We start from the raw sequence: 12,955 nt of genomic DNA, 5'->3' as shown, positions 1-12,955 counted from the left end.
TGTGATTTGGTGCCGTATAAATAAAATTGAATTGAATTAAATTCACATTGACTTTTCACCTTCTAAGAAATATCAGTGTTTCCTCATTTTATTCTACTAAATATTTGTGTGAATAATTACTACGTAGGTTGATCTTGTTTTATGACCAAAGCTGCACTTTGTGGGTTTACAGTGACCCTGATGTTTCATGCTAAAAGAAATTTCCCTCAAAGTATCTTTGACACCATGTCATGTTTACAAGAATGGGATGGAAAACATGAAGACCGGTTTGGCTGTTACTGGCCTGCATAACAATGCATAACATAATTATTCAGGGAGCGAAAACACATGGGCATTACTGAAAGACAAATATATATTTAGATAAAACAAAACAAAACACAAATGTTATACAGCGTGTGGAATTCTGACATTTATTTTAGTTGTCTGGTTGGTATTTACAGATGAAATATTTACAGATAATCAGACATCTTTGTTATTAAGTTGCATCACTTGTCTGATAGTGCTGTGAAAATTCCTGACAGATCCATCTGTGTCATAGGAAGGCTCTTTGCATACGCCGATCATTAATCACAAGTCCTTTCCCAGATTATGGATCTCATCCAGGACAAAGTCCAGGTCCTGCCTGCTGACCTGAGGACTGATCACAACCATCCTGAAGAAGTTGGCTTTTTCTCCAAGAGGCTGGTAGCCTGTCATCATGCTGCCTGTCTTCATCATTCGCTGTTTCACCACTGGGGCCACCTAGAGGAGCAGGGTAGAAACTGCAGTGACTTTTTACTCCATATTAATGTACCAAAAGCCGGCAGCAGTGTGTGAGAGGGTCACACTTTTCTTGTTTATCACAATAGAATTCATGCATTTGCCAAACTAAAACTGAATAATCTCTTCATGTCAGCATTAGAATACATTAAAATAACCCTCTGCAGTGATGAACTCCTTACAGTGTGGAGCTTCTTCCAGAGCTCAGGACTCTCGGGAAGGTTCCTCAGGCTTGGCGGAAGGTACCAGAAGCAAACGTTTGCAAATTCAGGCTGCAGAGAAAAACAGTTTAAATAATACTGCCTTAAAGATGGAAATGAAGGTTAGCTTTAGGGGTTTAGTTTCAAGTCATGTATGAATATGCAAGTACGTACTTCCAGCACAAGACGGAATCCTTCTCTTTTCTTGATCTCCTCTGCAAGATACCTACAATTGCATCACGTCAGGTTTCAGTGTTCAGTTTAAAAAAGAGACAGAAATCAAAATGTCTTCTTGATTGATCTGAAATTTTAATATTACAATGAAACGTGGTTGCACTGCCTTCTACATTAAGGAAACTGGGAAAACTGTACTTGTTATCAGCAGTCATGGCTGTGAGACAGTAAACGTAAAAGTTAAATATAACTTTACTGTGAAGGACAACTGATAATTTCTATTTGCCCACACTGACCTTGCCATGGCGAGGGCTCTGTCCACCCTCTGCTCCAGCTCTCTGCTTCCCAAAGCCTTCCACATGAGCCAGAACTTGAAGGCGTCTGGCTTCCTGCTGCACTGCACCGACTTGTCCCCCGTGTCGTAGCTGACATCGTAGAACTTGTCCTGCTGGAAGAGATAGGAGGCCCGAGCAGAGTGGCAGCGCTGCAGGAGACTCTGAGGGAGCAGAGTGAGGAAGACTTAACAAGAAAAAAGAAATTTAATCTCTTATGATTATACTGAAATGAAAACACAGGATAGAGGATGTAAAGGGCATCTGTCCCAGCTGAACACCTGACTCACATTCTGTTGATGTGGCACATCATTGTGGATCATTGTGACATTGCTGTCACTCTTGCTGGTTTTACTGGTGGTATTCGTTTTTTCATTCAGCAAATATGACTTATCAGACTTATCAGACTCACCGTTTTGTCTCTGACCAGGAAAGCAGAGCACTGCAGAGAGGCCATCAGCATCTTGTGAGGGTTCCAAGCAACAGAGTCAACTCTTTATCAAACAAATGAAAGATGACAGAGCGAGGTTACATTCCACCTCAGTAGGATGCAGTTCTACAAGTTTACGTTCTTCTTTGAAGCCCAAATTTACCAGTAACAGAAAAGTTGGTTTGCAGATGTATAGATAGTATGTCTTGATCTTTTGATAAAGAATGAAAATCACAAGATAAAATTATAGGGACTACAATAAAAATCTGCACGATTAAATGACAACGCTTACTTGTAGAAATTAAAATATATTTCTATGTATTATACAGAGAGTTGCAGTTGTGTGTCACGCTGAAAAAAATCAGCTACTACATTGTATGCTTAGGGGGATTTGTACGTAGTGTTTACCTGTGGATGCCCTTTAACAAGTGTTTATGCTTCTTAGACATGATAGCTGCTCCTCCCCAACATGCCTGAGCACAGACAGACAGAAGAGGAAAGTACTGATGAGCAACGCTGAGCGACAGGAGGGATTAAATGAACGACTTGATTAAATAATGAGCTCACATCCACATGTAGCCACAAGTTGTGCTTCTCACAGATGTCAGCAATTTCGTCGATGGGATCGAAGGCTCCGAGCACCGTGGTTCCTGCGGTGGCGTTTACCATGAAGGGAACTGCACCCTGTGCACACAGAATGAGATATTATCCTTTGGCTCATTTCCCATTTCAAGACTCTTTGTATGGTAGCTCAGGAAAATAAGATGGTTGACTAACCTCACTTTTTGCCAACTTTATTTTCTCCTCAAGGGCTGAGGGAATCATCCTTCCTCTGAAAAAGACACGAGACAACCTCAATTCAGTCACTCTACTCTGTCTCTCTGCATTCATAGATTATCAGGAATTTTAAAGAAAAAAGGAAAGTGCATGAAACAGACAGTGCACCTCTCATCAGTTGGGACAGTATAAACATTCTTCGTGCCGATCCCCATTAAAGCTGCTCCTTTGGAAATGGAGTAATGACACTGAAAGAGATTAAGCAAGAGTTTGTCAGTAAATATGCATGCCTGTGCTGGTTGCCGGCTTCCACAACCACACCAAATACTTCCAGATAACTCATGGGTTTTATTTTAATGTTTCCTAATGAATTACTCTTTAATCTTGAATGAAGCAAGGAAACCGTTTACTTCAGTTAATATTTGTATGAAACAGGCTACAGTATCACTGCTTTCCAGCATTAAACTTGTGCATTCAGCTCAGTTCGTTTGTATTTCTAAAGGACCGAATCACAATAGTTGCTTCAAGGTGCTTTACATGTACATTCTAAGGTAAAGTCCCTACAATATTTCAGAGAAAACCCCAACAATCATATGACCCCCTATGAGCAAGGCAAAGAAAAACTCCCTTTTAACAGGAAGAAACCTCAGAAAGAACCAGGTTCAGGTTAAGGGAGGGGTGGTCATCTATGTGATCTATGTGTTGGAGGTAAGTTATACTGAGTATTATTATATTGCTTGTTTGTAGTGAATCTTATGCAGGCAGTGACATCTTTTCTGGAAAACCAGCTAATAACACTCTAGGCTTACCCTAATTCTTATCCACACTTACCTCCTGGGACGTTAATATGACCAGTCGCGGAGCAGAAAACATGCCAACCTCTTTGAAATCTGGGCAGTAGCGGTACCTGGCCAAGTTCACAGCATATATGTTGGACAATGAGCCACCTGAAAGGTAATTGTCCCAAGATGACTTTACTTGTTAAGATAAAGATCTTTCTTGATTTCAAACATCCCATTTATTGATGTCCAGTTGGACACACAAGTATAAAGTTGAGTGTACCTGGGTTAAAGATTCCATCACCTCCTTCTTCCCAGCCAATCACCTTGATCATCTTTCTGAGCACAGCATCCTCCATTAAGGTAAACACTGGAGCCACCTCATATGTGTACCTGACGGAAACCACATATGCGTATGATTTAATGTGTAGTGTAGTTCCTGACAGAGCAGTGGACAGCATAAATATCTCCATGTGTGACTTACAGGTTTACAGTAAGTTGTATGACTCACAGATTGGTTTTGACTGCTTCAGCAATGAAGCTTGCCACCATAGAGTAGGGCTCCATCCCTGCGTACAGCTGATTGAAGAAACGGGGATGACCTACAGAGATGGGACAGAAATACAGTACACAGCTAGGATCATATACTAACTATTAGTGTGGCTTTCCTTTTAATTTGATAACATTTGTGCTGAATCATACACTTCATATTGGTGCAATGCAAATTTGTGTCACAGTCACTCAGTATGCAAGCACATCGATGAACAATTATGTATCTGGCTGTCAGGAGACCTACTTAGAGGCTCCTCTGATCTTGAAATTTGGGAAGTCGTCAAATTTGTCAGATCTTAACACTTTCTCCTCTTAAATTTTAAATCCAAGAGCATTGCATATAGACAGCTTACATCAAATCTGTCTGTAGAGCCCAGAGATATTCATTTTGTCTTCAGTTACTGACTGATTGTGCTTTTTCATGTCCTGTAAACTGGGGCATTGAACAGATTGCTTCATTGAGCACTGATGCTTATTATTACACAATCAGGTATATATTGCATGGCATATGGCTTGTGGGAAACAGAAGAAGCACCAAAAGTGAAGCTGTCATCATTAGAAATCAGTATGACAAATTGTAAAGGCAAGAAAATGTTTAGTTCAAATTTATGTTCAGTTTAAGTTTACAATAAGAGTTCTGGTTTGTTTCTTTTTGGTTTGGGCACATCATGTTAGTTGTTTTTCCTCCAAAGCAGGTGCTTAAAAATGCACATAACATAAATACACACCGTTATATACTGTAGGCAGTCGCTGAAAGTTATGAACACTCACTGGTCTTGACACTATATCTGATGGCATCTCTGCATCTCTGCAAGATCTCAGACTCCGGCTCTCCTCTGTCTCTCAGCTCGAGGTCCAGCAGCTTCTTCAGCTGCTCGGGGGAGTGCCACTCACAAACCTGGAAAACAGGCACAGAGGTGTCACTGTCAAGGTCAACCAATAACCATACTTGAAGCATATTTTACACTATCCACCATCTAAAGAGACAAAACTAAAAAAAAGCATGTTAAATATAAATTAAATATAAATATATATACATATAATTTGATTACTTTAGACAGAAACAAACAATATAATTATAACTTTAAGATTCAGTTCTGTTGTTAATGTTTTTTAAATGCTGCTGATTTTAAATGCAACCACTAACCAGTGCTTTTCCTTATTGTTGGTCATTTACATACTGTTACAGTGATGGATGTTTATATTAAATATAACTACAGTGTCAGCTCACAGCTTTGTCTTTGTTCTGTATGACGGGTCGATGTCTTTAAAATGTGAGAACACCAACCTTTGTTAGGGAGGGCCAGCCAATCACAGGTAAGTTGGTCTATAATATATATGGTTTAACAAGTAAACAAAAACAAGCTAATACAGCTCAAACTTAAGGGCTGTGCCAAAGCACGGTGTAAGATAAAATAATCAAGGATTTTATAATCCCCTGCAATTAAATGGAATTTGAATGAATAATTAAAATGTAATTATATTTTCATGCAAATTCGCAAATACTTAAATGTAGGTACACTATAATAAATATGTCAGGTTGCTACACGAAACAAAGAATATTTAAACTGTAAGTAAGTGTATGTAGTCTTTAAATAGTCATAATTAATTTTAGGTGGTACATGTGTAATTTTAAGTCTTGCATAACTTCAGGTGTGTTACAGCAAGTGTAACAAATTATTATAATCGTTTTAAGTACTGCCAAGCTAATTTTTGGTAATTTTTTGGAATAACATCATGCATTGTAAGTGCGCTGCACTTTCCTGTAAACTCCTTTTGAAATTCAAATGTTTGCTGTGAGACAACAGTGCTAATCACCACACCACCGTGCTGCCATCTGTGTAAAATTACTTACACTATAACTGTTTCTTGTAAAAAACAAACTTGTTATCCCCTTATTCTAGAGTGCCAACTTTTAAATATTTATAGGTAAATATAATTGCACTGTACTTTCAAAGAAAGTAGTTGGAATTCCATGTTTTAAATCCATTTTAAATACCCTGGATTTCAAATAATAAATAAATACAACAATGCGTTACCTTCTCTTGGACGTTGGTGGCTTTCTTCACTGCCTCGTCCACAATGATTTCCATTGCTTGTCTGATAAAGGACTCTGCTATTTGTTCATCTGCAGTGGAGCTGCTCACATCAAAGCTGCCAGCTGGAGAACATTTTTCAGGTTGTGTCACAGGGGCCTGGCTTTCGCAGGACTTCACACCTTAAAAGAAAAAAGAAAAAAATGGGCCTTACTCTGTCTCATAAGTACAACATTTTTTTGTCCCCTTGTTGCATAAAATAAAAGAAAGGAACAACACATGTCACTTCATTACCCAGTCCTGCTTCTAGTTTCTTAATTTTCCCTCTGATTCCAACGATTTCTTGATTCACTTCAAATTCATTTCGAGGCATTAAGATCATGAATGAAAGAAACAGCTTTCATGTGATGGCAGCTTTATACATTTGTGATTTTACACAAATGTTACTTCCAGTTTAATGTTGCATAATTATCATAAAAAAATAAAGCAGCTGCATAAATGCACATATTTGGCAGGATCCATCTGCTCTGCCCTTCTAAATGCACATGTGGGGAACCAAAAAGGCAGAGAGAGCACAGAAAACATGAAAAGAAGGAACAGTGGAGGGAGGTGGGTTTGCAAAGCAGCATGTCGAGGCAGCAGCGACTCCATGCAGGTTGGAGCAGCATAAATAGCACACACCATGTCTAATTTGCCAATAGGATGCACATAACATATCAGCCGAGTCATCAGATAATGTGGGCTGGCACTGAGATGAGCTGATAGGCTGATTGCAGCCCTTCCTGACTCTGCGGATTGCTTGAACTAACCCTGTGCTCAAGCGTCACCTGCCACTTAACTGTACTTTACGTTACCTTTTCCCTGTGTAAGTGTAACTTTAAAATCTCACTGTGCTATGCCCTCTCATGTCTTGTCATATCTTTCTTGCACTCCTTTGGCATGATTGTCCAAGTTGTCACCTGACCTCTGAGCTGACTGACCTCTGGCCTTGTCAGTTATGGCAACAGTCCAAATTGTAGGACTTAATGAACTCAGTCACCCTCAAAACAAACTGCTGCTTATCTTTTGAACTCCATTCCAGTAATTCAATTAAAGACAAATGTTACTTTTCAATTTGAAAAGAACAATTTCAAATTCAGTTTTTTTCCTTTTAGCGTTATCTCAAGGCCGGGCTATTTCCAGCAGATACAGAGCAGTGCAGAGAGATAACAAATAGAATATTTAAAGGTCTTTAAAGCGACAAGTTTAGATGTGTGGAAGCCTTTCTGAGGAACTGAGTTAAAGAATTCAAAATACTTTTTTACTTTTTAAAATGTTTTTCCTTCCCTCTGAGTGTTGTTCCAAAATTTGATGAGGTTATCAAGCTCAAAACATCATTTTTAGTTGTTATTCTTGCAGGAATACTGATTGATTTCTACTGTGCATGAATAAAATATAAAGAATAAAAATACAAAATGACTTTAAACATATCAGAGCATTACATTTATGAAAGAATATAATTTATAGCGCCTAAAAAGATGCAGCATGTGCTAGTTTGTGCTAAGTGAAGTGCATATAACATAAGTGTTATAAGTGATCTTTTGCAAACTAAACTAAAAGTTCCACTGAAAAAGTCTTACCATTAATGTGTCTCTCCATATTTGATGAAATTTCCCAGCTGTGATGCTGCCTTATTTTGTGCCTCTTCTTTATTGCACATTACCACTAAGCCGTCCTATTTATACACAGAAGGACGGACTCTTCTGATGTCATGGAATTTCCCAGATCTGGGTTTGGATGCACAGTAATCAGTAACATCTGCACCACTACACAAACTTACCAGCTAATACCACTGATAGTTATGCTGACTTATGTTTTTACTGTACCTTACTGTTCTTTGATTGGAGGTTAAAAAAGAAACCCTGCACAATGCAGCTGTACAGTTATGGCCGTGAAACACAGAAATAGACGTGCAAAAGTGCATCAAAGAGAAGTGCAATTGATCTCAAGGTTGTGTAACAAACGTTTAGGTAGCTGCATGCAGCTGAGCACCACCAAACTGCTGGACTGAACATTGTCCTTTTACCCCTGTTGTGGAAAATTACTGAAACTGCCCTTACTGTGGAAAGTTACAGAATCTCTCAATTTCGGTTATGTGGTGTATTTTATTGATAGCTAAAAAACAAAACAAAAAACATAATTAAATGCATGAGCTTCAGCAATTAGCAACAGCAAAAAAAGCAAAATGATGTGCACAAAAAGTCCTAGACAGGACATGAGAAGGAGTATTTTTTGTGTGTGTTGGAAAAGGACTCCAAGTGGTTAATCTTTAGCTTAAAATATAATGAAAACACATTTCTGGCCAAGGTGGCGTGTGCATTACAAGGATGCTCAGAAGTGGCAGAAACAGCGATGATTATAACTAGGATGATAATGACAGTTACAGAATGCATTCGCTTCAACTGGGTTGACAAATGAAGCCAAAAACTGCACTTCCTCAAGCTGCCACTTGAGGATTGCTCCAATGAGTGTGGACTCACACAATGGCCAACTTTACAGCATTAAACAGCACGTTTACAGCGTGTATGGACAACCTCTCCTTCATAGAAACTGTAAGGCGGGTGAAAAGAAATCATCACAGAGTTATACTGATAAGGCCTTCAGTTAAGCCTGCGGCTCCTTTGATTGACAGGTGTTCCAGCACTGGCAGTTGTAACCCATGGTGTTTCACTCCTTCTAAATCAAGTCACTGATGTGGACGTCTCAACCATGTTTGTGGCGTTGGCGCCTTTTGGATAATTTTTAATGGGAGTTTTGGTGAGCAGCATTCTAGTATTTTATTAGTCTGTTACTTAGCATTATATCCTGCCGGGCATGCATTGAGTTGGATCCATGCATAGCAAAAGTCCAGTAGCAGTTTTTTTCCCTTTAACCTCTTGCCTTTATCAGACAGCTGATTTGGGGAAAAAAATCATTAAAGAATGATAAAGTTCATACAGTTTGTAACCCTTACCCATTATTGAACCTACATGCAACGTGGAGCAGTTGAGCAATAAAGCCCTGCAGCTTTAGTACAGCACTGTAACAGGTTTATGCTGCTGCAGACCCACAACCATCCTAAATCCTCTGCTACTGATTTATTGCCTTCCTAGAGAGAAGGAGGGGCTTCTTAGAAACTGGAGCCTTCATCTTAGAGATAAGATAAGAAATAAGCGGCATCAATATCCCTTAACGCAATCCAGAGACAAAGTTTTAAATGGAAAAGATTGATTTATCATTAACTATTAATTATAGTCCTGGGAGCTCATGCAAAAATGTAAAATGCCATTTACTTTTAACCCTCTCATGCACAACCAAGTCCTGCAGTGGTACTTCTGAGTAAAAAAACTCATAAAATATGTATGTGGGGTAGTCAGGTTGTTAGTTTTTAATTGTTGCAAATCTGCAACGCCTGCCTTGAGAGGGTTAAAAAATGTTTCCAAACACACTGATCCTGTTAAAAAAGTGTCCACAGCTGTTTTGCCACTTTGTTGGCTGCAGTCTCATCTATTTTTCATCTTTTTTCGTTTTGCACTTCTTTGTCTTCATGACTGTTAGGACCTCCAAGCCTGTAGTTATGTCTTTAAGTCTGACATCATTAGCCATGTCTGGGCCCAAACTCCGCTGCAGGTCCCTAAGTCAAATGATCATTGCAGCATTACTGAGAGTTGAAAAACTGTCTAAATTCTTTCATCTGTAACAAAATGATCAGTGTGGCTGCTCTACCAGGTGTAACAATCCGGTCGTAAAGTCTGACGTCACTAGCCGCGTCTGGGCCTAAACTCCGCTGCAGGTCCATATATCAAACGATCACTATGGCATTACTGAGAGTTGAAAAACTGTCTAAAGTCTTCCATCTTTAATAAAATGATCAGCGTTCTGCTCTACCAGGTGTAACAATTGAGTTTAACATTCAGGCATCCATGAAAACGGAATTTATGACATTTAACGGAGTTAGAAGTTAGCAGGAAGTTAGCTCGCTAGCTTCTATCTAAATACAATATAGCATGTCCTGACTGCGGGGTTTTGGAAATTAAAACGTACAGCTCTGTTATCACTTCCAACATAAATGAAAACAGAAAGCTAAACAGCAGTGATGTTGTAGGGTTACTGAAGTTTGGGTAGCTGATATATAATGATGTGCTACGTGACCGCTAGTGACACAGCTATGTTAGCATAATATAAACAAGCTAACTGTTTTTCCACTCGATAAAAGTTAACGTGAGTGTTCTCGGTGGTCAGGAACAAATGTAATCGCATGGCAGGATGCTGTAAAAGGACCAAACTTCAGCCAGGAGAACAACTGAGATAATCCATCCACAATACGAGGTTAGTCATTCATATACTGCTGCATGGGCTGGGCTGTAGTTACATCCTAAGGTTTTAAAAACTGAGCTTAAATAAATGATTAGCGGTAATAAAAGCCGAGGGAGGTCAACAGTGATCACTGACTGTTTTAGGAGCTTTTTGAGATCAAATAGAAGAAAATACAAAACATTAAACATGTTAACAACACAAAAGCCATATTAAACGCAGACTACTTTAGGCCCGGAAGTAGGATTCCTCACGTCATCACTTAACGACCGGATTAAATTTAACATCCAGGCATCCATGAAAACTGAATTTATGACATTTAACGGAGTTAGAAGTTAGCAGGGAGTTAGCTCGCTAGCTTCCATCTAAATATAATATACCATGTTCTGACTGAGGGATTCTGAAAAAATTTAAACGTACAGCTCTGCTATCACTTCCAACATAAATGAAGACAGGAAAGTAAACAGCAGCGACGTTTGTAGGGTTACTGAAGTTGGGCTAGCTGGTTTAAAATGATGTGCTACATGATCGCTAGCGTGACAAAGCTATGTTAGCATAACATAAACAGTAAAGCTGAAGGACAAACACTAATGAACGGAGGACTTTTTTCCACTCGTTAAAAGTTAATGTGAGGGTTCCCAATGGTTAGGGGCAAATGCAGGATGCTGTAAACAGACCAAATGTCAGTCAGGAGAACCACAGAGATAATCCATCCACAATACGAGGTTAGTCATTAATATACTGCTGCATGGGCTGGGTTGTAGTTACATATAAGGGTTTAAAAACTGAGCTTTAAAATGATTAGTGGTAATAAAAACCGAGAGAAGCCGACAGTGATCACTGACTGTTTTTAGGGGCTTGTTGAGATTAAATAGAACAAGATACAAAGCATTAAAACATGTTAAAAACACAACACACAACATGCAGACTACTTTGGGCCCGGAAGCAGGATTCATCAGGTCATCACTTAAAGACCGGATTCATTATCAGTTAGAGCTCCTCCTCATCTTTTTTTCTTCTTCTTCTTCTTCTTCTTCTTCTTCTTCTTCTTCTTCTTCTTCGGTGCAACCATATAAATACAGTGTACCCCTTTGGCCCTTTTCTACAATTCCCCTGTAGGAGAGGTTGGTGTCATTTCTTTCCCAACACTGTAAAATGCTCATATAATGTATATTTATCCACCCTGTTTCTGATTGTGATTTTAGTTCAGTTATTGTCATCATTGTGCCTGTTTTTGTTAGATGCTAGAAATGTGCAGTATGTGTGTGCCACAAATGTGTTTTAGGGGCCATTAATGCTAGGATGAATATATAATTCTGGCTAGCTTGGAAGCTGTGATGGGTTGAGCTAACCCTCTTCCCCACTGTTTGTATTTGGTCGTAGGAGCTGGAGCGAGCAAGTTATTTATTTGGAGGTCTTTCTTTCTTTTACCTTTCTTTGTCAGGTATGTCGGATTTGTGTTGGTGTTTTTCTTTTAATCTTATGTCAAATATGTTCCATGTAAGTTCATCCTTTATGTTTAATGTAAAAATAAATGCAGCCCTTTTCCTGTGGGAGAGGAGCTGGAGCGGCAAGTTATTTACTTGGAGGTCTTTCTTTCTTTTACCTTTCTTTGTCAGACACAACGCAAGAACTGCTATGTTTATTGCTATTTTCTGTTATTACTTGCACATCATTAAGGTAATAATACTTCCTTGCTTTTACTTAGAATTATGACTGCAGGTCATATGTCCAGTCGGGTAAACCAGCTTTCTCACCGAGACAGACTCATGAACTAGCCACTGTGAAGCCACTCTCTAGAATACCACTTTCACAGGGACTCAAGTAAGCTAGGGGCTAAGGCGTCCCCCAAAGTTCACATTTAAACGTTGTCATTTTTTGTCTAGATGCTAGTGTTAATAATTATTTTAGTTGTTTTTCTCAGCTTACTCCTACAGGATTATCCTGTGAGCAACCTCTGTGCCGTGCAATGGTATAAATAGGAATTTGAACGTGTCTCCTTTAATTGACTCTGGTGGAACGCATTTTAAGGTTTCAGTGTTTGATCACTGCCATGTTGGTATTTAGAGCCACAGGTGACAAGCTTTGACAAAGAGGGTGGAGTTTCATTGGCAATCTTGGATAACGAGGTGTATCCACAGATCTGGGTACATCCCAAAAGCACAGCTAGTTGCTAGTTATGCTGAGCAATAGACAGATTAAAGGGCAGAATTTTACTCACTAAAACTGGAGCACAAACCTTTCTATCTGTCACACAATCCATTTGCATCACCATCATCATAAGTGTCTCAAAATAATATAGTTAAAGCCTAGAAGACAACTGCTGGCTATAGCAGGCATCCACCTGTATATCAGCGTGCTTATGTTCCTAAAATTAAGCCTTAATGAAGTTTAAGTAAGTCATTAGATTTCACCCACTGTAAATTTGTTTAAAGAGGAAAACAGCTATTTTTGTATGAGGCTGCAAATACTCTTGGTTCTGCTGGATATTTAAAGTGTGGGAATCCATGGAGATGACTCTTTCAGAGGTAATGCAGTTCTTGCATTTCTGCTGCAGAGGATGCAGCTTGGATAAACTGTAGCT

General features: G+C 39.1%; 1 protein-coding gene across 1 annotated transcript; it reads right to left on the bottom strand.

The window, feature by feature from the left end:
- Positions 1-385: 385 nt before the first annotated feature.
- On the bottom strand, positions 386-7,810 carry LOC113032597 (acidic amino acid decarboxylase GADL1-like). Its single transcript, XM_026185589.1, has 15 exons — positions 7,659-7,810; positions 6,043-6,221; positions 4,775-4,901; positions 3,963-4,053; positions 3,735-3,844; positions 3,504-3,619; positions 2,841-2,920; positions 2,673-2,727; positions 2,463-2,579; positions 2,304-2,368; positions 1,878-1,959; positions 1,430-1,629; positions 1,134-1,185; positions 942-1,031; positions 386-741 (listed from the first exon to the last, which is right to left on the bottom strand). Exons 1-15 carry the CDS (start codon positions 7,675-7,677, stop codon positions 568-570), a joined length of 1,557 nt encoding a protein of 518 aa, XP_026041374.1. The 5' UTR covers positions 7,678-7,810; the 3' UTR covers positions 386-567.
- Between the last annotated feature and the right edge of the window lie 5,145 nt (positions 7,811-12,955).

Source organism: Astatotilapia calliptera, chromosome 11 (genome assembly GCF_900246225.1).
Source record: "Astatotilapia calliptera chromosome 11, fAstCal1.2, whole genome shotgun sequence".
NCBI classification, from domain to species: domain Eukaryota; kingdom Metazoa; phylum Chordata; class Actinopteri; order Cichliformes; family Cichlidae; genus Astatotilapia; species Astatotilapia calliptera.
This window is presented reverse-complemented; position numbering and strand designations above follow the sequence as displayed.

What these genes read in the sequence shown, in the direction of transcription:
- LOC113032597 (XM_026185589.1), bottom strand. An exon ending in CCACCAACGTCCAAGAGAAG is followed by an intron (nt 4,902 to 6,042) that starts GTAACGCATTGT and finishes CCTGTTTTCCAG; the next exon opens with GTTTGTGAGTGGCACTCCCC. An exon ending in TAAAGTTGGCAAAAAGTGAG is followed by an intron (nt 2,580 to 2,672) that starts GTTAGTCAACCA and finishes CTGTGTGCACAG; the next exon opens with GGTGCAGTTCCCTTCATGGT.